The sequence below is a fragment of the Theobroma umbraticum genome, unplaced genomic scaffold (assembly GCF_002168275.2).
Source record: "Theobroma umbraticum cultivar Fairchild unplaced genomic scaffold, ASM216827v3 scaffold_51.0, whole genome shotgun sequence".
In the NCBI taxonomy this organism is placed as follows: Eukaryota; Viridiplantae; Streptophyta; class Magnoliopsida; order Malvales; family Malvaceae; genus Theobroma; species Theobroma umbraticum.
In genome coordinates, this window is record NW_018397260.1 from 4,535,337 (window position 1) to 4,559,964 (window position 24,628).

Sequence of the window (24,628 nt, forward strand, 5' to 3'; positions counted from 1 at the left end):
TAGTATTAGTTTACCCATGCCAAAATGTAAAAGAAAAAGGTTCGTGACAAGAGAAAGAGTGCCTGGTTAGAAGCACAGCTGAACCATGCATCATAGACTGAGCCACCATGCCAAAACAACTTTGAAAATTTGCTCTTCGCAGAACTGGAATCCCCTTCTTCTCTTTCCATTTCTACATAGTTTCCTGCTACGATAGTTTCAACCTTCTCAGATGCCATGTTTTCTGACTGTGAGACTCAGTGGCAATGTTGGGGCAGTGATGGAGTAATTTGGAGTCTAGTTTTATAGATATTAGAAAGTGCTGCTTTCTCCTATCTACTTTTTAAGCTGCTGCTGCAGCCTGCTGCTCCTTTCTTTCATCTTTAAAAAAATAGTTAAAAGAATTTCTCGAGCAATAATTGAGTCACCCCAGTGGGGACCTAGCTAGGTCACCCTTCGAACTGTAGACATCTCTCTCAAAATCACATGCTCTTTCCTATGCTGGTTCTAGCTTTAGCTTTCATTGGTGGGTGATGTATCTATGCCCCCCACGGGTGACAGGCTCATTTCACTGTTCTTTGTTCTTTTGGGCCTGACAGGAAGGTGATGGGTCCAGGCTCTCATGCACTGCACGAGCGGGGTGGCCACCATGGGTCCTATTTCATTTCAAAGAAACCATGGAAATATTGATTGATCTTGAAATGGAAGTAGGAAGAAAAATGTAGTATATAAAAATAAAAAGTGAGAGAAAAAAAAGAAATTTAATTTAGTCATGAAGGATTGAAAGGAGATACCCTTCAAAAAGAAAAGCAGAGTTGTGTATGAATATTAGGGGATGTGGGGGTTGGCTAAAGATGGAGTGAATGATTGCTTCGAGGGTGAGCTTTGGTGCTAATCATCATTAGTACCACACGTGTGCCAACTGGCTTTATAAAAAGATTTTCATCACCTTTTTCTCTTTTCTGTGTATGGTCTTTGGGTGTTTAGGGGTCTAAACCAAGATTGAAGGGGTTGATTAGATCAGAATTTTTCTTACGACGTAGTGTCTTTTCTCTTTGGCCCATTTGATTAGGCATCCCAACCATGATCTTGAAATCCTCCCCAGCATGTTAAAATTAGGTGGCCTTATTTAGAATCTGGCGACATGTTCAAATTATGGGAATAATTGAGTTGGGATGTCATGTTTCACCCCTGTTTAATTCTATAATTTTGCTAATTCAGGTCATGAGTAAAACAGGGCTTACCCTATGTAAAGCATGGCATTAACTTTACTTCTTTCTAAGTGTTGGAGAAATCAAAGAACCATTTTGAAGAATTGAGTTTGCCTAAATACTTAGTCCATACATGAGCATCATCCACACATATACAGTAGGCATTTTCCATTCTTGCATTGCTTAGCTTTGTGGCAAACATGACAAAGATCTAAGTGAGAGAGCGTCCTAGGATTCATATTGTTGGTCCTGTCAAAGCTTGTGCTATCAGACAATCCATCAAGCATGCAAAGCCAATGGAGTTTCTTAATTGCAATCATGTTTCCTCTTTTGAATTATTTTCACCAGTTAATCAGTAATGATGTAAAACTGAAGGAATTTTCAGCAAAAACCTTTTCACCAATTCATTCCAATTAATCTTGTGCTTTAATCCACTATTCATCGGCAAACAGTAATATTTTGCTGTTAGGTTGTTAAATCAATGCTTTGAGATTATAAACAAGTTAGGCAAAAGGTAATCAGACAGCTCGAAAATGATACTTGTCATTATTTTGACTGCCTTTAATCAAACAGCTTTCACAATTAAAACACAATCAACAAGCTTTCTTCTTTTTTCTCTATTACGTAATGAACAATACAATTCAGCTTTGCATCAATCATAATCATCTCCAAACCCTTTTTTTTCTTCTTCTTCTTTTCCAAAACCAACCGTAGCTTTCTCCAGGATTCTAAATATCTCTAAAATACAACATGGAATATCTCCCTGCACTACCACAAATGGTTCAAGTCCTGCAATTCAGAAGTTACTCTACTTAATTTGCTTAGTTTCTTTGTTGCCTTTTCTCATGAACATTCTAAATATCTATAATATTCTATGAATTAATTATTACACTTATTATGTTATTAAAGAGATTTTTGTATACACAATTATAAATTCATTTTAAAATTTAAGAGAATATTTGATTCGCGAAATGAATAGAGAAAGACTTGAATAATTATCCTGTAAGAATAAAATAAAGTAAAAGTAATGAATTATTATATAGTTTGGTTCATGAAATAAAATTATTATTTTAATAATATTTCATTATTTGGTTGATAAAAAAAATTGAAGAATAACTAAGATTAAATGATAAAATGAAAAAATATACCCTTTATTAAAATTTAGAGTGCATTTTGTAAAAATAAAAAAGCCCTAAGAATAAGTGGTAAGAAAAAATTACTCTTTACTATAATTTAATAAATATTATCATCAAAATACCAAAATACTCTTTATTTGAGCTTAAATAATATTTTCATCAAAAGACAAAAATTCTAGTATGATTTTAAGCTATATTTAAATGTGAGGTAGTAGGATTGATTTAATAGAAACATAAATAACAAAGGCAATTTTAGATATGCTTTCAAATCAAAATATTTACATGTCAATTTAAAAGGAAAATTGCTGATAACCCTAGATTCCTATACGTTTATATACCAAGTGCATCTAGATCTTTACCCACTTTACATGTGAAAGTATGAGAGCAAGAGGCCACTCTTTCTGGGAAAAAGAAAATTGGGGGACCAAACAGCTGCCTAAAGCTCAAAAGTTATTTCGAATACCCCACTTTGACTTGGAGAGAGTACTGGATTACTGATACGTCATTCTTTTTCTTCTTCTTCTTTTTTTTTTTTTTACGTTCCAACATGATCAGCTGATGATTTTGGCTTTGTTTGGATGCGGGGAAAATGAGTGTGGACGATAAAGATACGAGACCTTAAATTAGATGGGATGTGGACAATTAAACCCATGGATTCCTCGTCGGCAAACAAGTTTCATACAAATCATGTAATTGTGCAACTTGACTTGAATAATGGAAAATACCTTTGAAATTCTGGAGATTCTAAGTTTGTAAACGGTGAATGATAATAAAAAGTAATGCAATTATGGATAATCATGAAATCTCTAAGTACGGCACTTCACTCTCACTGTAGCTCATGTTTCAATGATGTCATGCTAAGTTCATAAATGGCAATTTTCTACCTGGAAAAAGGATACCTTTGGGTGGAAAAAGCTTTTCAATGGCTGCATTGTCCCACGTACTTAAAGATGCATGATTATTGATCTATCTATGCCTATTTTTCGTTTCCCTTTTTCTTCTTCGATATTTGATCAAACCAATCAGGTAAATTGAAAAGCAATCGAGTTTCCTATCGTATTTCAATTATTTTGCCTTGAATTATGGTGTGATGATGATCCTTGTCCAAACCCATGTTACAACTACTGTGAAACAAAACCCTCTCTCTCTATGAATTATGATACGCCAAGTCAAGTGCAACTAGACACTTGAATTGAAAACCCATCACCCAAATCTTCCTTTCTGCCTTGGGATCAATCATAGGCTAACTGGTTTATCATCATGGCCCATCTAACGTGGATGGGCTCTGAACAGAATCTAGATTGGTCCAGCCAAGGATTGGGTAACAACAGCCATGGCTCCATGTTCTCTGGCCTCTTTTTTTTTCTTTTTCTCCAAAAGTTCATGGTCAACACTGTGCTTTGAAAACTACACCGAGTTTCATATTTTGATGATATCTCCTAACTCCAAAGCAGATCGGTATCACCTTCATTTTGGTCCTCAAAGTACTAAAGCTAATGGTCAATGGACCCATAATAACCAGCACTCCAGCTGAAGTGTTTCACAAGAATCAAAAAGAAAAATGTTTATTGCTTTTTCCTTGCAAGTACTAGAAAGTTAATGGCTTATTTCACTTTTTTGCATTTTATTTTTCATCTTATTTATGTACCACTCTAACAATTTATTTAGATGAGCTTGATTTACAGGCCTCCACCGCCGAGGTTGATCCAAAACCGCAGCTTGATATTCTCTCCCCAATCAGCCCATAAAAGATTTACGGTAGCCTCAATTGGGTTTTGAGTTTGAGCAAGGGACTATGGCTCATAAATGTTTGATCTCAATGGGTTCTTTCATCTTTGTAATGTCAAAGGAGGATAAAATTTTGTCGTTAGGAGCTGTGAAAACATTGCTTATAACCCCATAACCTGGTAGTGATGTTTGTCTTCAAAACATATCAAGTTAGATAAATACATGGACATTTAACATATAATTTACCCCTGAATGAATAAGAAGAAATAGTTATACAAAATTTGGTACAGTGCAGTTCCTTTTTCGACTAAAGCAGAGTTTTGTACTCGTCAGTGAGAATATCAGAATAACTAATTGGGTGAAGAAAAGCAAAGGCAAACGTGACAACAATAGCCGACCAAATCATATCTAAGGATATGTACAGTATTAGAGACAGAGCTTTCTTGACATGAAATCTTCCCTTCACACTGACTCATAGCCACATGGTTCACAGAATTTTAAAGATTAGACTGCTGTAAATTAGAGGAGCTCCATCTCAGCTTTGCCTACCTTTAAGATCCTTTTCCTTAGTTGAGCTTTTGCCTGCATGGCCAGAAGATCTTCCTGAATTTACGAAGTCATTAAAGATCTATGCGAGACGCTTTTAAGTGCATTTGCAAAAGTATTGAATGTCGACCACATATTAATATTTTCTAATAGATAAGGTGCATGAGCATCTTAATGGTGCAGGAAATGATGCGTTTCATATATGTTTTGATTTTCAAGCAAAAAAAACTTAAATTTAATTTTTTGAATAAGATAATTTGTATATTTATTATTGGATCAAATGTTTGAGCGTAATGTTATAAAAGATTAATAATCATCAAAATTTGTAATGGAAAAATAATCAATATATATTGATTTCCCTCAAAAATACAAATATAAAAATGAATATCTCCAAACCTTGCATATAAATACTAGTATAATATAATCTTCTTTTAAGTTTTTGTTAAAGAGATCACTTCTAAGAGAACGTGAAGAACTGAGGTAAATACTATGTTTCCTTTTCGATCACATTATGCCGATGTTTGTGCAACTAGGCTGTCCGAAAATTAATTCTTACCCAAAAAGAGGAAAGAAAAAAACAGGATTGTCAAAAAAAATTGAAGGTAAAGATAGGCTATATATAACCAATGAGGCATCAGTATGTGGCAGATTATGTCGGCCCATGGTGGGCATTAAAAGTAGAAGAGAATTGGAACCTGAATAAACTTGCGCGAAAGGATAAGGAAAAGAATCATGTAGCCCCTGGGGAAAAGCCTTCTTGATATAGTTAATGCTTTGGGTTTTGACTCTTCCCACCCTCCCTCTGCACGTATTCTTCACCCCCTATTGCTTTAAATGCCTGCTGCAATAATTTTTCAAATGACTAAGTACAAACACCCCCCCTACATAGAGAGAGAGAGAGAGAGAGAGAGAGAGATGGATTTGCTTTCACCGCTTGTCTTGGTAATGGCAATGCTTTTGTCAGGTAATTAGTTCTCTTAATTCCTTGGATAAGCTCTCTCATTTGCAACAATAATGTCATGAAGTATAGTTTCTTAGATTTAGCTTAGGTGATTTGTGAAGAGAAGAGTGGATGGAATTTAGATAAGGATATATTATAGGTTCAATTCTCCAACTCTTGTATGGCTCAAAGATGAAAATATTGTAACAGTAACATTTGTCACGTTATTATTGGAAACCATTTTACTGCATTTCCCTTCTTCTATGACTGCATTGAGATATTGCCTAATAAGTAAAATTCCTAGTTCATCAAATACTTGTATTTCGATCTGTACTTTTTTCCTCTTTCTACTATTAACACATGCATTACTTTATACGCAAGTCATATGATGACTTTTAACTTGAAATGCATGCTTTCATCCTCCGTCTCATTTTTTCTTATACAGATATCAACTACTGGTCTTCTTTTTAATTTTTCTTGGACTTGGCAGGGCCAAAAATATATGAATGTGCAAGAATCTTCACCATAATAAACAGTTGCAAGGAAACAATCTGGCCTGGAATAACCCCTGGCGACAACTTTAACGGTGGAGGTTTTGCATTAAAATCTGGCCAATCTATTGTCTTTCAAGCCCCAGTAAGTTGGAGTGGCCGCATATGGGGTCGAACCGGTTGCAAGTTTGACAAAAACGGCAATGGTCCATGCCAGACAGCGGACTGTGGCAACACCCTTAAGTGTTCAGGCTCAGGCAAAACCCCAGCATCACTTGCTGAATTCACCCTTTCTCAATTAGATTTTTACGATGTTAGCCTAGTTGATGGATTTAATTTGCCACTAGCTGTTACACCCATCAATGGTAAGGGAAACTGCACCGTTGCAGGTTGTGATTCAGACCTGAGGAAAAATTGCCCCTCCGAACTGAGTGTCAAGGCCAATGGGAAGGTAATAGCTTGCCGTAGCGCCTGCGACGTATTCAACACCGATGAGTATTGCTGCAGAGGGCTATACGGGAACCCTGTGGTTTGTCAACCAACATATTATTCCAAGAAGTTCAAGTCTGCATGTCCTACAGCATATAGTTACGCATATGATGATCCCACCAGTATTTTCACTTGTTCTGGAGCAGATTATGTGATCACCTTCTGCTCAGCCAGGTTGGTGTATCTATTTCCCTAATCTTTCAGGTCTTATGACTTGGATAAACAGCATTAACAAGTAGAGATCTTAACCAGTTTGATGCTAGATTACATTCAGTTTCATTCATTTCAACTAGCATATCAAGGGAAGTCTATTGCTGCTAAAATAATTGCAACGTTTAAGTCAAGTGGATTTTCCATCCTAGAAAGGAAGGATTGATTAATAATCAATCACCCAAAGCTAATGAAGCCCGCTCATTTTATCATCTCTTGGTGATCCTGGTCAAAGAAATGCATCTCCTATTAAGTAACCCTTAAAAGCTATTTTCATGTGTTTTTAAGTCCTCTCTTTTGTATGTTCTGCTGACATATTTTGATTGAAATCTTAGTAGCTAGCTAGTCCCCCTCTGATTAACGATTTATGAATTAAACATTTCTTGTTCATTTAAGGAATCAACCAGTATGCACTTACCATGATCACAAGCTCATCTGCAACAACAAAGCAAATGGCACAAATCCATTGATGGGAACATGGTGGTCTGCTATGCTTGCACTGCTATTAGTGGCTAACCTGTGGTTCATCCTATAAGGAAAAGCAATCTTTGTTTTGGGAAATAGTACACTGATTTTTTTTTTCTCTAGCATGGCGAAGGATGTATAACGGTATATAAATATAATTCATTCTTTAATTTCTTTTATTTGAGAAGCAAAATTGAAGAACTAATGTCATTACTTCTTATGTAAATTAATTAAATATTCTTCTCTTGTCCTTTTCTCTGTTTTGTGAATCTAATTGATTCAAGTCAAAGACTAAGAATGGCACTAAATGACTTTTCAAAAAAAAAATGGCAATAAAGGGAATTTTTTTGGGTACCCCATTCAATTAAACTTCATTAATAGGGTTTTTGATGATTATAAATAAATGCAGTCTCATAAATATGTTTTGAATAGTAAAATTAATACTCTAAATTAATGGATAATTGATATCTTGTACGAATAAACTTGATTAATACATTTTTGAATAGTAAAATTAATATTTAATGCAGTTTTTAATAAGATTTATATTTGAGAGTTAAGATACTCGTTATCCAAATTCATTTATATATTAGTTGATATGGATGTGGATACCCGGTTTGAAAAAAATATCATTTAAAACCAATTGAATGAGGGAAAAAAAATTAAATTCTAGCAAATTTTATGATTTGAACTTTGTAAAATCCATTGACTATCTCAATACCTTAGTTGAAGTTAAGATATTGTCACATAACTTAACAATATAATATTGATATGATTCCTCTTAGGCATTGAAATATAAAACTTGACAATGTAATATTATGATTTTATGGTTGATATTTTATTTCAAATTTTAATTGTTATTTTTTGTTTGAATTTAGAAATATGTTATTAATTTTGAGTTCATTTTGAAGTATTAAGGAGTTGCCTTTTTTTTTAAATATTTGTAATATTGTATTGTAATTTAATAATTAAAATTTTAGATCGGGTCGGGTCAAATCCAGTTTTTAATTGAGTATTGAAAAAAATGGACCATAGATTGAAGGGCCCAAGCCCATTAGTTAAAGCCCATTCCAAGCATTCCCCTTTCTAATGACTTTTTATCTTAGAACTGGCCTAATAAACAAGCGTGCTATATATATATATATAAAAGAAATAACTAACGAAAATATATATAATCGGATCTCTCTCTATCTCCGAAAAATTTCAGAAATCTATTAAAGAAAAAAAGAAAAAAGAAAAGAAAAGAGGGAGATATGGCGAGTGGTGGAAAAGTGTCTTTCAAAGTCACTCTTACCTCCGATCCAAAGCTCCCTTTCAAAGTGTGAGTTTTCCATTTTTGCCCTTTTTTGTTCGAGTGCTTGATTTGATTTTCTCAATTTTTGGTTATTAATCTGGATTTATTATTATATAATTATCGAAATTGCAGGTTTAGCGTTCCTGAAGCAGCCCCGTTTACAGCTGTCTTGAAATTCGCAGCCGAGGAATTCAAAGTCCCTCCCCAAACCAGCGCTATCATCACCAATGGTAAATCAATTCTGTCGTCCGACTTCTTTTGAATTTTTTTTTGAAGTATTAATTTAATCGATTTTTGAATACTATTTTTTTGCATGTGATTTTCAGTTAATTAATTCAATATATTATTTGTTCAATACAGAATTTGGGAATTTAAAGGTGGAAACAAGCTCAGAAAAGCAAATTTGACGACTTCTTTTTTTAGGGCAAAAAACAAGAATTTCAATATAAATGAGATGAATTAGACAGAATTTATCGTACTAAAGAATATTTAAAAATATACGTGATAAATTAGTTTATTGAGTTTTATAATTTGATAGAATTGGACAGATAGTGTATGGGTGTTAGAAAAGAAAAAAAAAATGCTCAATTTGTCTTGAAAATTTGTGGAGTGCATTTTGTTTATAATTTTCTATGAAGTTGTTTCAGTTTTTTTTTTTGTTTCTCATGTAGGCTAATCTTTTTGTTCTTTTCTGTATGTCCTTGTTTCCCAATTCGGCATTTCTAACCAGATCCTGATACAGTAGACACATGGTCTGCGAAACCAGTTAGCATATGCTTGTTAGTGCTTGCAAACATTGTTTTAATTGCTTGAGAAATTCATGGTCTATGATGAAAGGCGATGCATTGTCTCTTTATGTGCAATTTATTTTCTTCCTAGCTGCACCTAGATAGGCAATTTACAGGGGGCTAGGTTTTATTGATTTGTAATGACGTGAGGAAGTTGCATAGAGGTGGACCTTTCCATCACTGAGATGTACTTGTAGTTTGTGTAGATATGGTTATTCATTTAGATCAGTAAAATTATCCAGCTGGCAAAGATAACGAAAGGATATTGCATGGTCTGGAGAAACCCATTAAAAACTTCTGAAAATTTCTCCATGTTTGAAATGGAGCCTTCTCTTTTGGCTGAACTTTGCATCTGTTAATAAGTTGTCCTTCACTTTCTCAAATTCCAGCTAAGGGGCAGTACTCATTATAATTTATGAGACCTGGTTCTCATAAGGATCATTTGACTTTTTGAGCTCATAAGCATGGATATGGAATCTAGATTCTGAGATATAAAGAGAGAGTCTGAGTTGGTCTTCACTAAGTTGGTAGTGCCCGAGTAAGTTTCAAACTTAAAATAATTGAACAAAACAATGAAAAGTTACATCATGTTTGGACGTATTAGTCATCTCGGTTGCATATCGTTAAACCAAAATAACATTATGAATTAATTCAATCGTTGTGAAATATAACATTTATAGACAGCTTTGGCTCCCTCATCTCTATCATTTCTTTTTAATAAGCCTAGTTGCAATCTGCAATGTTAAATATGAATGTAGATATAATTGTGAACAGATGGACATGTGAACTGTATGGTGTTCGATATCTAAATATCTTCATCCTAATTCGTAGATTAGTTTTTATTTGAATTTATTGTTAATTGAATTTTATGTCTTTCTTGAATACAGATGGTGTAGGAATCAATCCTCAGCAAAGTGCAGGTATGCTAGTACTTACTTCTTGTTAACTAGTTTTATTGTTTTAGAGTTTCATTTTATTTGCTCCTTATCTAGTCTTGTGGAATTTTACCCTTCTTTTGTTATGCATTTTCTTTAAATTTATTCTTGAGATTAGATCCATGCTGGCTTTTGACTAAGCATCCGCATTTTGATTTTTGGGGAACCCGGTGTATAATAGTAGTTTAGGATCTGCCAATGAGAATTAGGAATATTTTATATCATTTAGGCAGACTGGCATTCCTCTGCAAGTTATTTACTGTTATTCCAGACTATCAGAAAAACTTCATGATGTGAATATCAGTTATGTCCTTGCTTTTCCTATCCGTCTTCGTCATGCCTTACCTTTATGATTGATGGAACCTGAGAATAGCAAATTAGCAAAGTATGCTCAGTAATACGAAAATCTATGATGGACTTTATTTTACCATAGTGTACCATGTCTCATCATGGCCATCCCCCGTTAATTTAGTGAGTCCAATCTTCTCCTATTCTTTAATTGCATACAGGCTGGCAGAGGTGAGTAAATGGGTGGATTGAGTGATTTGGTCTGCTGTACTTAAGGATCAAATAGATCAAACATTTTTAGAAAATTGATCAAAACTGACGAAATATAAAGGACAACTAAATCGCCCAAACATAGAATTGGTTTGGTTGGTTTGACTTTAGACCAATGGACCAGCATTTTATCTCTTTTTTAATAAATTATAATATTAAAACTTACAAATTTTATCCATAATTATAATATATACAAATTATGTATAAATTAAATATAGGTATATATAATAGATTACTTTATTATATATATAAAATTAATGATACAACTTGTATGTTATAATATTTTAATTTTTATATCAAAGTTTATATAAATAATATGTTATAAAAATTAAAGTAATAACTAAAAAATTTATTAAGTGTAATCATATAAATAAAGTCTATTATAAGTTATAGTAATACTTAATATATGAATATATATATATATATATATATGCATAACTTTATTATGTATATATGAAATTAAAGACACAATTTATATGTTATAATATTTTATATTAAAGTTTGTGTAAATAATAACTAATTAGGTATGTTATAAAAACTAAAGTGATAATTAATAAAATTATTAAATGTAATCATATAAATAAAATTTATTATAAGTTATAGTAATACTTATGTATAAATTAAATATATAATGTTTATACAATTATATATATTTATAACATTTTATATTATGAAACATTACTAAAATGTAATAATTGTAACATATTAATATATAGGGTATTTACTATCATATATTATAATACTAACATATAAGTTATATCATTGAAAATTTATAAGTTATAATTTGATATTAATACAGATTTATAAATAAATAAATATATATAACTAAAATTAAATTTCTATGATATTGTTTTTATATGTATATGTAATAAATTAATATATTTTAAGTATATTATTAATTAAGTTTACTATTAATTCTTTGTAATATATATAAAGAATATATTATAAAAAATTATTTTGGTTTTTTGGATGGATTGGTTTAAAAATTTTAAAATCTAGAACCGATCAAAAAATCAATTGAATCAAACATTTTGGACCAATTGATCCAATGGATCAATTAGATTGAATCGTTTTACTTAAATTGCATTTAATTTTATTAGGTAATTGAACTGATTTGATTTTGTTCGTCCTTTATAACAATGAAAATATTTTGCCGTGTCCATTACAAGTTATGTTTACAAAATTTAATTGGCTTTGTCAGGAAACGTCTTCCTCAAACATGGTTCTGAACTTCGCCTGATACCCCGGGACAGGGTTGGAGCCTTTTGAATGGTGAAAAAACTTCTTTGGTATCAGAGTGAAAAGACTTGTTATGACCTTGATTATGGATCCATATACTTAGCATCTTTGTACTTTTTCTCAGGTGAAGAACGGAGCTTAGAGCATTTTTTTTTTTAAAAAAGAACGTTATAACTTATAAGAGCTATAATATGTAACCATTAATGTTATGTATGGTGAACGGTAGTAGTATGCCTTTTTCATGTGCTGCTTCTGTTTTTTATTGCCCTCCAACAAGTTACCGCAGCAAATAAATACAATGATACAAAGAATTAGAAACTTAGGAATTCAGTTGAGGACCTTTTGAAGTCACCCAAGTATATTCCCGGAGAAACTCTACTCAGCGAACTCGTTCTAGTTCCCTCAGGCTACTGCCAACCACCGCACATGAATGAGTTATATTTCATAAAAAAAAAAAACGCTGTTCCACCGCTAATGACGGTCTGCCGCTATCAGTGGGCCTAAGTGCGCCTCTGTCCACGTCAATAGTGGCTTTTTTCACGCCAGAGTTGCCCGAAAATACTCTAATAGATTGATGGCCAATGTTAATGAACGACTGAAGCTTTTGCCTTTCAATCGGAATTATGGTCGAACTCCATATCCGGAGACAGCAAAGTTGCTTCTAGTTTGTGGCTTCAAAAACAGGGAGCTGATGGAGCCAAAGAAAAGTTGTTGCTGGTGGGTTCGTGTCTGTTTTAACAAATTCAAAATCTTAGCTATTTGGGAGGGCTGGTTAGAGCATGTTTTCGCCCAGCACAGCAATAAAGAGAAATTTAATTTGTTTTAACTCTTCATTCTTAGCTTAATAATTGGAAAAGACAATGAGGGCGCTGGCGTTGGTGCTTGTATTTTGATAAATCAAGGAGACGCTGCTAGCAGTTCCTAAGCAAAGCCACCTAACATCAAAGCAAACTCTGCTCACTGCTTCCCCACTACCAACTCTCTGCCGGTGGGTGTTGTAAATGAGGTACTGGTCCACCATGGGCACAATTAATGTTTCATGGTCAGTTAATTTAGGCAAAGTAAGGACAAAAGCATTTAGGAGTTTTATTGTACTTGGAAATTACTCTAAAATTATAATTCTACTTGAACGTTAATAATAGATGCATACAAAATTAAATCCAAATGATTTTTTAAAAATTAAAAATGCACTTTAAATATCATTTTTAAAAGAAATCTATAAATAATTTAGACTTAATATAAGGGGCTGTTATTCTTTCTCTTATTAGTCTCTTTCAAAAAATTTAGGCAGAAAGAAAATTAACCCACGAAGAGCAATGAATGAGCTCTTTGGTTATAATAAACTCATGTCCCCATAATAGCGTATCTACTGGCCTACTTAAGGAGAGTAGACCCAAGCAGTTCCCCAACTACTATTTTTTTTTTTTATTCTGGCTGAAATAATATAGTCGGTAGAGTTTGAAACATCGAACAAGAGTCCACATGTGAGAGAAGCACTTCAACGGATCTCATATAGGGGAGGAGATAAAAGATCTCCTCTACACTTAATTTCCAAAAGAATTGGTTTAGTTTTGTTGGGTTTACATATAGGATTAAAATAGAAAGTCAATTGACATATAAGAAGAAATCATTCATATGCTAGCACACAATATTCTCTCTTTTATCTGTAATTTTATAAACTTTTCTGGATGCTAAGATAATTCAATATGATGCCATAATTATTAAACGAGCATCAAATGTTAAAAAAAAATCTACTTATATAAAATTTAAATTAATTAATAATTTGGGTTTAAATTTTTTATTGTCAGGATTTAAATTTAAAACGTTGTTTAAGTAGTTAATTATTATATATTAATTATCTTTTATAGCATGATTCATTTACTAAGCACATTCTTGTTTGACAGTTATGCCTAGTCAAAATGATTTTTTATTTTTATTTTTGACTTGTCGGTTTTGTAACATGAGTAGGCTACCCGATTGTACAACTCATAATATGTTAAGTTCACATCTTTGAATGTTAAGATACCAAATAAATAATCAGGTGATGTAAGCTGTTAATCTTTGCTTAAAGAATATAAATAGATTTTTAAACCAAAAAAAAATAGAGAAGGGAATAATGTGAAGTAAAAAGAATTTTCACCTCGAATTGAGGGCAAAGGGGCCATGGAGTCAACAAACATTCTTAAAAGTCAGGGTAAATCGGTAAATATAAAACGTCCAGCCGCGGATCGTGCGATTCCAAAAAAGTGGATAGAGCGGATGTCTCGGAAGAGTTTTCGTCTCCTCCTGTTGTGTCTTTTCACAGTTCGCTCCATGTGATGGCTCCACGTGGCAGTCCTTTGCTCCTTTTCCACTTGCCTATTTTGCCCTTTTCTAATACCAATATGGATTTTAAATTTCTTTTTTTGCTTTTTGACGCATCATATCATTTGTCTTTGTCCTCACTGGATGGGATGCAGGGCTCCACTGAGATAGTGAGAGCGACATGACGACCATGATCTGGACTGTGTTCTCTTAGGCCCCGTCTCGCGCTCATCACGGTGCAATTGACACTTTTAGGGGCCGATCGTGCCGTGCAAACGCTTGGTTCGGCCCGATTGGCTCACGCTAGCCGCACCTAGGTTTCCAGTCTCACCATGGACCAACGGGTTCAGTGCTCATCAACCTTTTATTATTATTTTTTTAATTTTATCGTTAATTTTGTTTTTTCTTTTGTTTTTTTATCCTTCTTGTTATAGTTGAGTAACGAATGTCCATTGATGAAAATACATTGGTGTAAACAAATTTTAATTATAAAAATATTCAACAATAAATAAATTATTTCAACTCTCAAATTACGTTATAAGTATTAATATTCAGACAGTTAGAATCCACTGTCTAATTTATAACTTAATTTTAAATTTCTCTTTATTATCTTTTCAGAGGAAAATGGATCACACATAACCACAATCCAAATCCCACTATGGAAGGATCCGATAGGGTGAGGATCCCACAAGAGGAAGCAGTAAAGATACGAATGGAGACACGAGAAAGTTCCAATCCATGCCCGGAGCCATGGAGGTCCCTAAAAGTGCCTAAGGGACACTGGCAAAAAGTTCATGGTCAATCCGGAAGCGGTGGAAGGGTACAACCGTCCAAAATACAATTACACTATCTGCATTCACACTAACATCACCGAAGCAGAGCCCGAGGCAATGCAATCGCTGTCGGCTGTAGCCGTTTCTGCCACCCTCACCCCTCTCCCTCGTATTAACTGCTTCCATTAATCATAGAACATTACATTATTCCATTAATTAATCACATGATCTTTATTACGGCTAAGGATTGGCTTTAGATATAGAAGGACAGAAGGCTCAGGTTGTGGTTATATTTTGACAAATTTTTTTTTAAAGGTATATTTTGACAATTAAGGAAGGCAGTTAAATTTCTACATAAATCCAATTCATTCACGTTAAATTTGATTTATGGTAAGATATCAATGAGCAAAGTATTCAAACTCAAAATTTATTATTTAATATTATATTTAAATTTTATAAATATTTAATTAAAATTTTTAATCGTTCCTAAATCTATACTCAAAATATTATAAATACTATCAATTAAATATCTAAATCCGTTAAATATTTGATTGAAATAAAATTATATATATATTATTAATAAAAATTAAATTAATAAATTAAAATTAATTGATAAAAGAATAAATTAAAATAATAATTAAAACAATTAATGAATTTTAACAAATATTAAATTAATTGTAAAAAAATTATAAATAAAAAATCATATATATAACTAAAATTTAATATTAAAAATTATTATTTACAATTAAGTGTGAGTAATGAATATCTTACAACCACTGTTTAAACTCATGAGGATTAGTAATTTTATTATCTGAATTCAATTATAAGTTATGTTAATTTTATTTAATTAACTTGAGACATACAAGTATCTATTAACATTCTTAATTTATGGATATTCTTGACATTTTATAAAGATTTGAAATTTGAAATCTTTTGAATAAATTACATTTTAACTAATAAAAAATTTCAAAAAGTTCCTGGAATCACTAACTTTATTTAAAAACTTAAAGAGTTATTTATTCGTGGTAAGTGTTAATCTACGGTTAAATTCTAATTATAGCTCAGTAAAGAAAATATTATAGCTCAGTTGAAGCCACGCCAGCCTAGCTTCTCTCTCTGTTATCTCAGTGGAAAACAACAAAACAAAAAAAAAACACTACTTTTAAGAAGTAATAATACCAAAAAAAAAAAAACTCCAGAAAATGAGTCCACACTCTTCGCAGAGTTTCGGACACGGAGAGCACTTCAAAACCTTCAGAAAAAACCAAACAGAGAAAAATTAAAGTGAAGAAAAAGAAAAAGAGAAGATCATTGTTTGTTTCCTTCTTTTTTTTTCTGAGTTTCTCTTTGCATGGCAGCTCACATTGCCACTTCCATGAAACCCAAGAGCAACAGCAACAACAACAACAACAACAGTGGAAGCAATGGCTACAGCAGCGAGAGCAGTAGCGGGACCAACAGCAACTCTCCGAGCCCACCTCCTTCGCCGCCGAAGCCGCGTCTCACTCCGTCTCTATCCCAGTGCCGCCGGCGGCTGCGCTCCAAGACCCATTCTTTCGTCCGCCGTGAAAACCTTGGTTCCGGCCTGAACTTCCGGCGGAATCTCCGGTACTTGTTGGTGCTGCCGCTTTTGTACATTTCGGGCTTGTTCATGTGTGTCGGTCCATTTTCTGGGCTTTTGGGCTATGCTTCTGTTCCTGGATCAGTGTACCGTAGCCATGAGAATTTTCGAAGGCTTTGGGATGATATTCGCTTTGATAATGCTTCAGCTCTTGAGGTCTTCTTCTTCTTCAACTTCTCTCTTCTTTTTAATATCTTTTTTTTAAAAAAAAATTAAAGAATTATTTCCTTAAAAAAAACTCTTTTTTGGCCTTGCTAGCATATGCTTTGTGATGGCTGCATTTGGTGTTAATGATGGTGAAGTTGGTTGCTAGATTTAGACTATAAAGGTTAAATTTTTTGAGACGATCTTAATTTTTATGTGAATGGAGGGTTTTTTTTTTTGAAATATTGAGTGTTTTTTAGCTATAATTCTTTCCATTTAAAGGTTCAGATTTGAGTTATATGATCAGTTGTTTAGCTATTATTTATTTGTGTGCTCTTTTCTAATTGGTTGCTGACTAGACATTGGACAAAATTTATCATAAAATAATTTGGTTTCTTGGATAAAGCAGAAACTGTTAGTATATGGAAATTGATCTAGAAATAAGAAAGCAAAGAAGCTTGATGGGGAAAGCAAAGGACTTCAAGATAAGTTGATTAGTGGAGTTTTGAACTTTCTGCTTGGAAAATGATATTGATGTGAAATTTTGCATTTTTTGGCTTATGCCCAAAATCAAACATCTTTAATTTTCATTTCTCCATTTGGACTTTTAATATAGCACTTGGCTAGTGTTGGTTACAACAGAAATTTAAAACTCTACTCTTTGGAAAAAAAAAAAAAACTCTAGGTTTTCAGCATTAACAAGATAGTGACCTAGATGGATCTAAATTGGCATTCTTTGTTTGTCTTATTAACTCTACATAGTGATCAGAAATGCATTATGTTCTTGGCTTTTCTCCTTGAGGGTTCAGTCCCTCTGATAGGATCCAGATATTTCTGTAATAAGCTGCGATAATATGCTTCTTTTTGCTGCAGTTGTCCTCTGTGTGGAAATACAAAAGAAGGCTGAAAGTACAGAAACCTTGTCCAAATTCAATGGCTAGAAATCATTTCTCCTTGTACAGAACTAGCATGATCGGTAATTTCTTACTGAGATGGCTTTTCTCTTAGAGTTCTATGATCCTTCAGTTTGTTCAAATATTGTTAATATTGGAGTTCAGAAGCAGCTGTTGCCTGATTATTACTACATGTTAGGGATAACTTGTAAAGGGTGGGGTAGGAGCATAAAAGTTATTACCACCACGTTTATGTAAGTTTTCCATTTTCTGGTCTTTGAGAAAATTAGTCATTAGACTTCATCCAACCCCACCCTTGCAGATGCTTTCTAATCCTTGTCACTGTTGTTTTTTGACATTTTAATGCTTGAAAGGAGAGGAAATGGGCTCAGACTTGTATGATAATTTAATATTTCTACTGAATTTCAGAGTCTCCTGGTTCTAGCGGTTACTTGATTGTTGATGCAAATGGTGGTCTTAACCAACAACGTTCTGCGGTATGCAATTGTCTGCTTTTACTAGATTTGGTTTTCAGCTGTTTTTTAACTTAATTTATGATTTTTTAAACTTAACTGATGTGCTTGATTCTCAGAATTTGACAGCTGAATACCGCATATTGATTCTGCTATGGCACATAAAGCTTATTGTTTCAAATTGCTTATCTGATTATCAAAGTCTTTGTTCTGTCATGTGCATGTAAACATCATTACATTTTTCTTTTCTGTAGATATGCAATGCAGTGGCTGTAGCTGGACTCTTAAATGCAATACTAGTTATTCCTCAGTTTGAACTCAACAGTGTTTGGAATGATCCTAGGTATACTGTCATTGACTCATTGTGTCCAAATTTAACTTAAGGATATTGCGAAACCTGATGCTTAAAAGCTCACCCATTTTGCAGTCAGTTTGGGGATATATATGATGAGGATCACTTCATAGACAACCTTAAAGGTTATGTAAATGTGGTTAGGGAGTTGCCCGAGGCATTGATGGAAAAATATGATCACAACATTTCCAATATTCCAAATCTCCGAGTCCAAGCTTGGGCTCCTGTAAATTATTACTTGGGAGTTGTTCATCCCATTTTGAGGGATCAAGGGTACGTGTCATATTATATCTTCCAGTTCTAGATTTTATTTGTCATTAATAAAATGGGTTCTTTTATTCTCTTAATATAATGAAATAGTTATTATATTAGCAAGCTGTGAATTGAAGTGGGCAGATTCTTGAATAAAAACAATTTTTTTCCTATATATTTAAATATTTAACCAAATATTTTCTCTAAGTATACTTCTAATTTGGTTGTGATGGTTATATGTTTGATGCAGAGTTATCCGCATTGCGCCCTTTGCTAATAGACTGGCAATGCATGTCCCACCTCATATTCAGTTGCTAAGATGCGTAGCCAATTATAAAGCATTGAAATTCTCTCTAGCTATATCAACACTTGCTGAGAAACTAGTCAATAGGATGATTGAGAAGAGCTCAAGGAGTGGGGGAAAATATGTTTCTGTCCACCTCAGGTTTGAGCAGGTATCATGCTAATCCTTTTTTTGGCCCTTACCTAAAGCAAGCTATTCATTTCCCAAAGAAACCTAATATGACGATTAATTACCCCTCTTCAATTGTTAGGATATGGTGGCCTTTTCATGCTGTGTTTATGATGGAGGACAGGCTGAAAAATTCGAAATGGATTCTTTTAGAGAAAAAGGGTGGAAGGGGAAGTTTAAACGAAGGGATCGTGTCATCTTACCTACTCTCAATCGAGTTGAAGGAAAATGTCCTCTATCCCCTGTTGAGGTACCTAATAAAAGTTGAATCTCTTTGCTGCTTTCTCCAAGTATAGTCTATCTAAACATTTCATTCAATACTTTTTGCGGCTCTGGAACCATACTATTTAAAGAAAAGGCTACATGCTGTACTTGCAGTTGCAATACAAATTTATGAGCTCTTCTCCTTGTTCTATTCGTGTTTCTATCAATTATTTAGTTTGAGCTGCTACAAGGGTGTAGGAAGCCAGTCCTAGTTTAAACTTTGAAGCTGTATGGAAAACCAAGTGACCCATTGAAGTAAAATAACTCTAAATAGAACTGTAAGGCAGAACAAAATCCTACATAACAATCAGGATTAGGCTTAGGTGTTCCTATATTGTATAGTCTTCCTACATTTCTTGGTGTAGCTTATATGTTTTGTATTGGATCTCTTTCCTATATTGACTAGCTGACTTCTGCCCTAAGCAGCATTTGATCAGGTCTTTCATCCTTGACCACAATTATTGTAAAATGAATTCTGCAAGTGGGAACATGCTTTAGTGCCTTGCTATTGTTTTTTTTATTTTGATTTTTTAGTTTCTTGAAATGCTGCTGGACACAATAGATTCAGGATTCTTTCATATTCTAGTTATTCAATGCATTATCCTGGTCAAACGATAAATGAAATCTTAATGTCTAGTAACATGCACCATATTCCAATAGTACTAAAATATGGTAATTATTCCATTGGCGTTTTATTTCATTCTCTAAGTTGTTAAATCTTTTCGATGTAATATGGAATTCATATTTCAACTTGTCCTTGCATTTCTCTATAATTAACTTATGATATATTCTGTCCATTTGTGACAAATAATAACTCTTTCTGCACAATGTTTTTCTGGTCACCATAGGTTGGACTGATGCTACGCGGTATGGGATTTGATAACAACACTTCAATTTACTTAGCCTCAGGGAAAATTTACCAGGCAGAAAAACATCTAGCTCCTTTGCTAAAGATGTTTCCCCTTCTTTACACCAAGGAGTCCCTTGCTGCACCTGGTGAGCTTGCCCCTTTTGAGGTAAATGCAGTGCTACCATTCTTACAATATTTAAGGTTTGGAGCATGTTATGGATATTTTTTTTCCCCTGTAAGTGAATTAGTTTTCCCATAAGGTATCATTAACAGTGCTGTATTCTGACTACTCAGGAGTGCAACATGAGCAGAAGATCTTCGTTTGTCTCACCAAAACACTACACATAGAATCTTAAATTATTAGTTCCAGTTATACACATCTTGGTCTGCTCTTTCCTTGAATAAATACTTCATATGTATTTCATCTTATTAGGAGCGCATATAGATTATCTGTAGTAAGATCAATTGAGCAAGTTTTTCAAGCGTTTTCAAATTGCTATAATAACTTCACTGAGCCTCACATTCTTATGGAAATGGCCTGTCTTAAGCCTTTGGATAGAAAATTTTTCCTTAAATGAAATTATTGATATACTTCTGGCTTAGAGACTTAGGAATGACTATTCAACTATTTTACATGGCACCGGTAATTGTTTTAAGAACAGTAATTATAAGGAGAACTTAGACAACTTAGACCACAATGTTTTAATCTCTCTTTTTAAATCAGGTTTTCTTTATGAAACTGGAACATCCAGCTACATCTTTAAGGTTCATTTTCATTTGTCCTCTTGTCAGTGATTGATTAAACAGAATTGAACAAAGCAATTTTATCCCATTCATTGCCTACTCCTTTGACTCTGATCAGTTTTTGTGGTTTGCTCCTGGACTAATTGACAAGGCAAACAAGTCAACTGAATGACCTCCAAAATGACTGATCTCTGAACAAGTTTGACTTAAATTGATAAACTAGTTTATCCTATAAGGGAGGAAACCCTCTGAACATCTGTTTAACATCCTTTTTCTTTTCTCTTGATAGGGGTATTCCTCAAGGATGGCAGCTTTAGACTACACAGTAAGCTTGTTTAGTGAGGTGTTTGTGACAACCCAGGGTGGAAATTTTCCACATTTTTTGATGGGCCACCGGAGATTTCTTTTTTATGGACATGCAAAGACTATCAAGCCTGATAAACGCAAGCTTGTGGTTTTGCTGCAAGACATAGGTATCAGGTATTTATCCTCTGAACTTCTGGAGGAACAAGACCTTGCTAATGCTACCATGTTGGATTACTGGCCAGGGTTATAAAGTTCAAAGATCTTGGACTTTGAAAAGTTTACATATGTTGGACTTAAGCTTTGTATAAACAGTGGTAGGTTGAAAATATCCTAGGAGAATGGAGTAGTTTTATAGGTCTCTATACATATCTGTAGGGTTCTGTCAAGCCCCACGTGCATGTTCTCTTTGTCTCACTTCTGTATAGGTATAAAACATCTATGTTCTCACTTTGCAGTTGGAAAGCTTTTAAGGATGAGATGAGAGTAATGCTTGCAGAAAATGATCGCAAGGGGATGATGGTGCCCAGAGTAAAAAAATTCAACAGAAAGACTTCCATATACACATATCCTTTGCCAGAATGTGCGTGTCTCCAGCATTCACATAATTCCACACTCAGATTAACTGATACTATTGATTCTTTTTACCCACTTTGAGTCTACAAGATAACAAGTAAAGTTCATACTTCATCTGGGCTTCCATTGCATGCAATCACCAATCATATACTTCCAAAGTGTATCATTGCAGCATTCACCATCTGTTCATGGTCCTCCTACACCATTATTGTGCTACCTGATATGCGAAGGCAGATAGGGATTGCAGTTTAGGCGGGCAATGTGTAGGTTCTCCAGTTTTGATCACGCCAGAAGTTCCTAGTCCGACAATGTGCTTTTGGTTTTACCCGAAGATGCAAATGTTGTTTTGCTTGCAGTGCGGATGTAAGTAACAAGATAGAGGTTGACTTGCAAACCCTGATCAAATGAGCCAGGGATTGACATGATTCTTTTGTTTTTTAATAGTTAGTGTCAACCTTATAGCGGGGAGCAGGACAGATTTTACCCTTGTTCTTTTACGATGGAAGTTTTGCAGAATTTCTAGTACTGTATCTCGTGAAAATTTTTGGATATGGCTACAAGGCCCGAAGACTGGCTCTGCATTGTCTTTGGTGGGAATCCTAATCGTTAAAGATGTTTACAAAATATTAAGTGCGCCTTAAATGAATGTAATGAAAGATAATTTCTCCATTCATTAGGTAAATGAAACAAGACACGTCTATTAGATGATACAAGACTATTTCTGGTTTGCATTTACTTCTAAGAGATCTTGCATCTTGGTTCAGTGTCTTGCATTAATGAAGATTTAAGTATGTTTTGATAACACCTGTCGGGAGTTTATTTGTTAATTTAAAATTTATTTAATTTTTTATTGATTTAATATTTGTGACACGTACGTATTTTTTTTATCACTTCATTTAAGAACAAAAAGACAAATAATTGAATTTATCGTTAATAAAATTTTAAACTTCGCTTAAACTTATTAGAAAGAATAAATTTCGATTTATAGATGATCTTCGAGCATAAGGGCTGGAATTTTGCAGGGACATATTAAGAGTTTGTTTGGTTTAGGTTTAGTTTAAAGCGCCTAAATGACTCATAATTTGGGGTGAATTGATTCCAGTCAATCCAATTGAACTAAGTCCAAACAAGACATGTCCAAATAACCCAAATTAAATGGGTCCAAACGAGAAAAATGTTCAATTGAGTCCAAACAAAATTAATCCAAGGGAACCCAAGTTGAAAAAGCACAAGTGAAAGAGGCCCAAATGAAAAGAATCTATTCCAAAGCCTAAATTGAAAGCAAATTAATTGATTATTTAATATTGATTTAGGCCACATGATTATTACAAAATTGCCTTAAATTACTTTTAAAAAAAAAATGAAAAAAAGGTGTTAACAGATGGAATATTGATTTATATAGCACATGTGGCGTTCAAGTTGCAGAGATAAATGGTTGATTTCGCGGGTCCAGCTAAAGCTGCTAGGCTATTGGAAAAGCTTGCATAAAGAATATCCGTTGCCCAGCTGGATAACTGATAATTTCTTGCTTTTGCGCATGTTTTGATTCCTCCGGCATTTCACTGATGGAAGTCTGCGTCACTTTACTCAACTTGACACTCAGGTGTCAGTCCTCAACTGCAGTTTGATTGAGTTGTGACATCGGCGCACTGAGTAAGAGAAATGTTGTTGGAAGCATTGTAACAGAGCCATGTGCAAATCTGGGAAACAATATTGTTTGATGAAAACGTTGTTGGAACTACTTCGTAGGGCTACCAGAGACGGGTCATCATATTTTAGTCTTGCTTAATGCTTATAGACTTGGCGAACTTGGTTCTTCATGTGGATCAATTTCTTATTTCCCGCGGTCTGAAAGTTTTGCTTTCATGCTTTGTCTTTAAGAGTGGAATGCATCAGAAGTGTAAGGAATTTGCACCCAGAATGATTATAGCTTGATTTCACTCATTGGGAGAATATGCAGTGTGACGAAGAATAGAGAGAAATCAATACAATCCCAAGAATATCGAAAGAGTTAAGGAGCAGGATATGCAATGTCATGGGGATTATATGCAGAATTAAGGGAGTCAATCAATAATCAATTTAAGGAGAGAATTGTGCTGTCGATATATGGAATAAGATCATACTCAAGAAAGAGAGTGGCAACTTGGGCTGTCCATGTAGAATAATTATGACTTCCTAGAAGTTTGAGAGGAAGCTGTGATGCCGGGTTAATGGTAATCAGATTTGGTTGTTGGGTAATGCCACTGATTGTTGAGATAATGGGTGGGGTAGAGATGGCTGAGTTATTGGAGAGGCTAGTGGGGGAGTTTTGTGAAGAATCAGCCATGAGACAGAAGAAGGAAAAAAAAAGAATAACCAGGAACTTTTAGGAACTCGTTGGAGCTCAATGGTGCTCTGATACCAAGTAAGGAATTTGCACCGAGAATGATTATAGCTTGATTTGACTCATTGAGATTGTCTCATAAATGGAATATGCAGTGTGACGAAGAATAGAAAGTAATCAATACAATCCCAAGAATATCAAAAGAGTTAAGATGCAGGATATGCAATGTCATGGGAATTATATGCAGAATTAAGAGAGTCAATCAATAATCAGTGAAA

General features: G+C 33.9%; 4 protein-coding genes across 7 annotated transcripts in view; 3 read left to right on the forward strand and 1 right to left on the reverse strand.

The window, feature by feature from the left end:
* Positions 1–745, reverse strand: part of LOC110416935 (auxin transporter-like protein 3) — a 3,342-nt gene extending 2,597 nt beyond the window's left edge. Inside the window, exon 1 of the mRNA XM_021429081.2 lies at positions 63–745. Coding sequence (XP_021284756.1) covers positions 63–218 — 156 coding nt within the window. The 5' untranslated portion in view covers positions 219–745. The remainder of the gene's footprint in view (positions 1–62) is intronic.
* Positions 746–5,467: 4,722 nt separating this feature from the next.
* LOC110416524 (Pathogenesis-related thaumatin superfamily protein) lies at positions 5,468–7,400 on the forward strand. Of its 4 annotated transcripts, XM_021428531.1 has the most exons (4): positions 5,468–5,564; positions 6,031–6,288; positions 6,421–6,694; positions 7,127–7,400. In XM_021428531.1, the coding sequence occupies exons 1-4, from the start codon at positions 5,516–5,518 to the stop codon at positions 7,263–7,265; spliced, it is 720 nt and encodes a 239-aa protein (XP_021284206.1). In that variant the 5' UTR covers positions 5,468–5,515; the 3' UTR covers positions 7,266–7,400. The 4 variants fall into 4 exon arrangements, with proteins under 4 accessions (XP_021284206.1, XP_021284203.1, XP_021284205.1 ...); XM_021428528.1 differs by having other exon boundaries at positions 6,031–6,694; XM_021428530.1 differs by having other exon boundaries at positions 6,031–6,694; positions 7,138–7,400.
* Positions 7,401–8,354: 954 nt separating this feature from the next.
* On the forward strand, positions 8,355–12,250 carry CCP2 (ubiquitin-fold modifier). The gene is made up of 4 exons (XM_021428226.2): positions 8,355–8,513; positions 8,619–8,716; positions 10,162–10,194; positions 11,969–12,250. Exons 1-4 carry the CDS (start codon positions 8,446–8,448, stop codon positions 12,034–12,036), a joined length of 267 nt encoding a protein of 88 aa, XP_021283901.1. The 5' UTR covers positions 8,355–8,445; the 3' UTR covers positions 12,037–12,250.
* Positions 12,251–16,252: 4,002 nt separating this feature from the next.
* LOC110416279 (O-fucosyltransferase 10) lies at positions 16,253–22,578 on the forward strand. Its single transcript, XM_089783559.1, is given in 11 exon segments — positions 16,253–16,860; positions 17,722–17,824; positions 18,171–18,238; positions 18,469–18,557; positions 18,642–18,839; positions 19,069–19,273; positions 19,373–19,540; positions 20,403–20,570; positions 21,438–21,628; positions 21,910–22,086; positions 22,088–22,578. Coding segments are annotated over 11 exon segments (1,827 nt in total). The 5' UTR covers positions 16,253–16,434; the 3' UTR covers positions 22,122–22,578.
* The last annotated feature ends 2,050 nt before the right edge of the window (positions 22,579–24,628 follow it).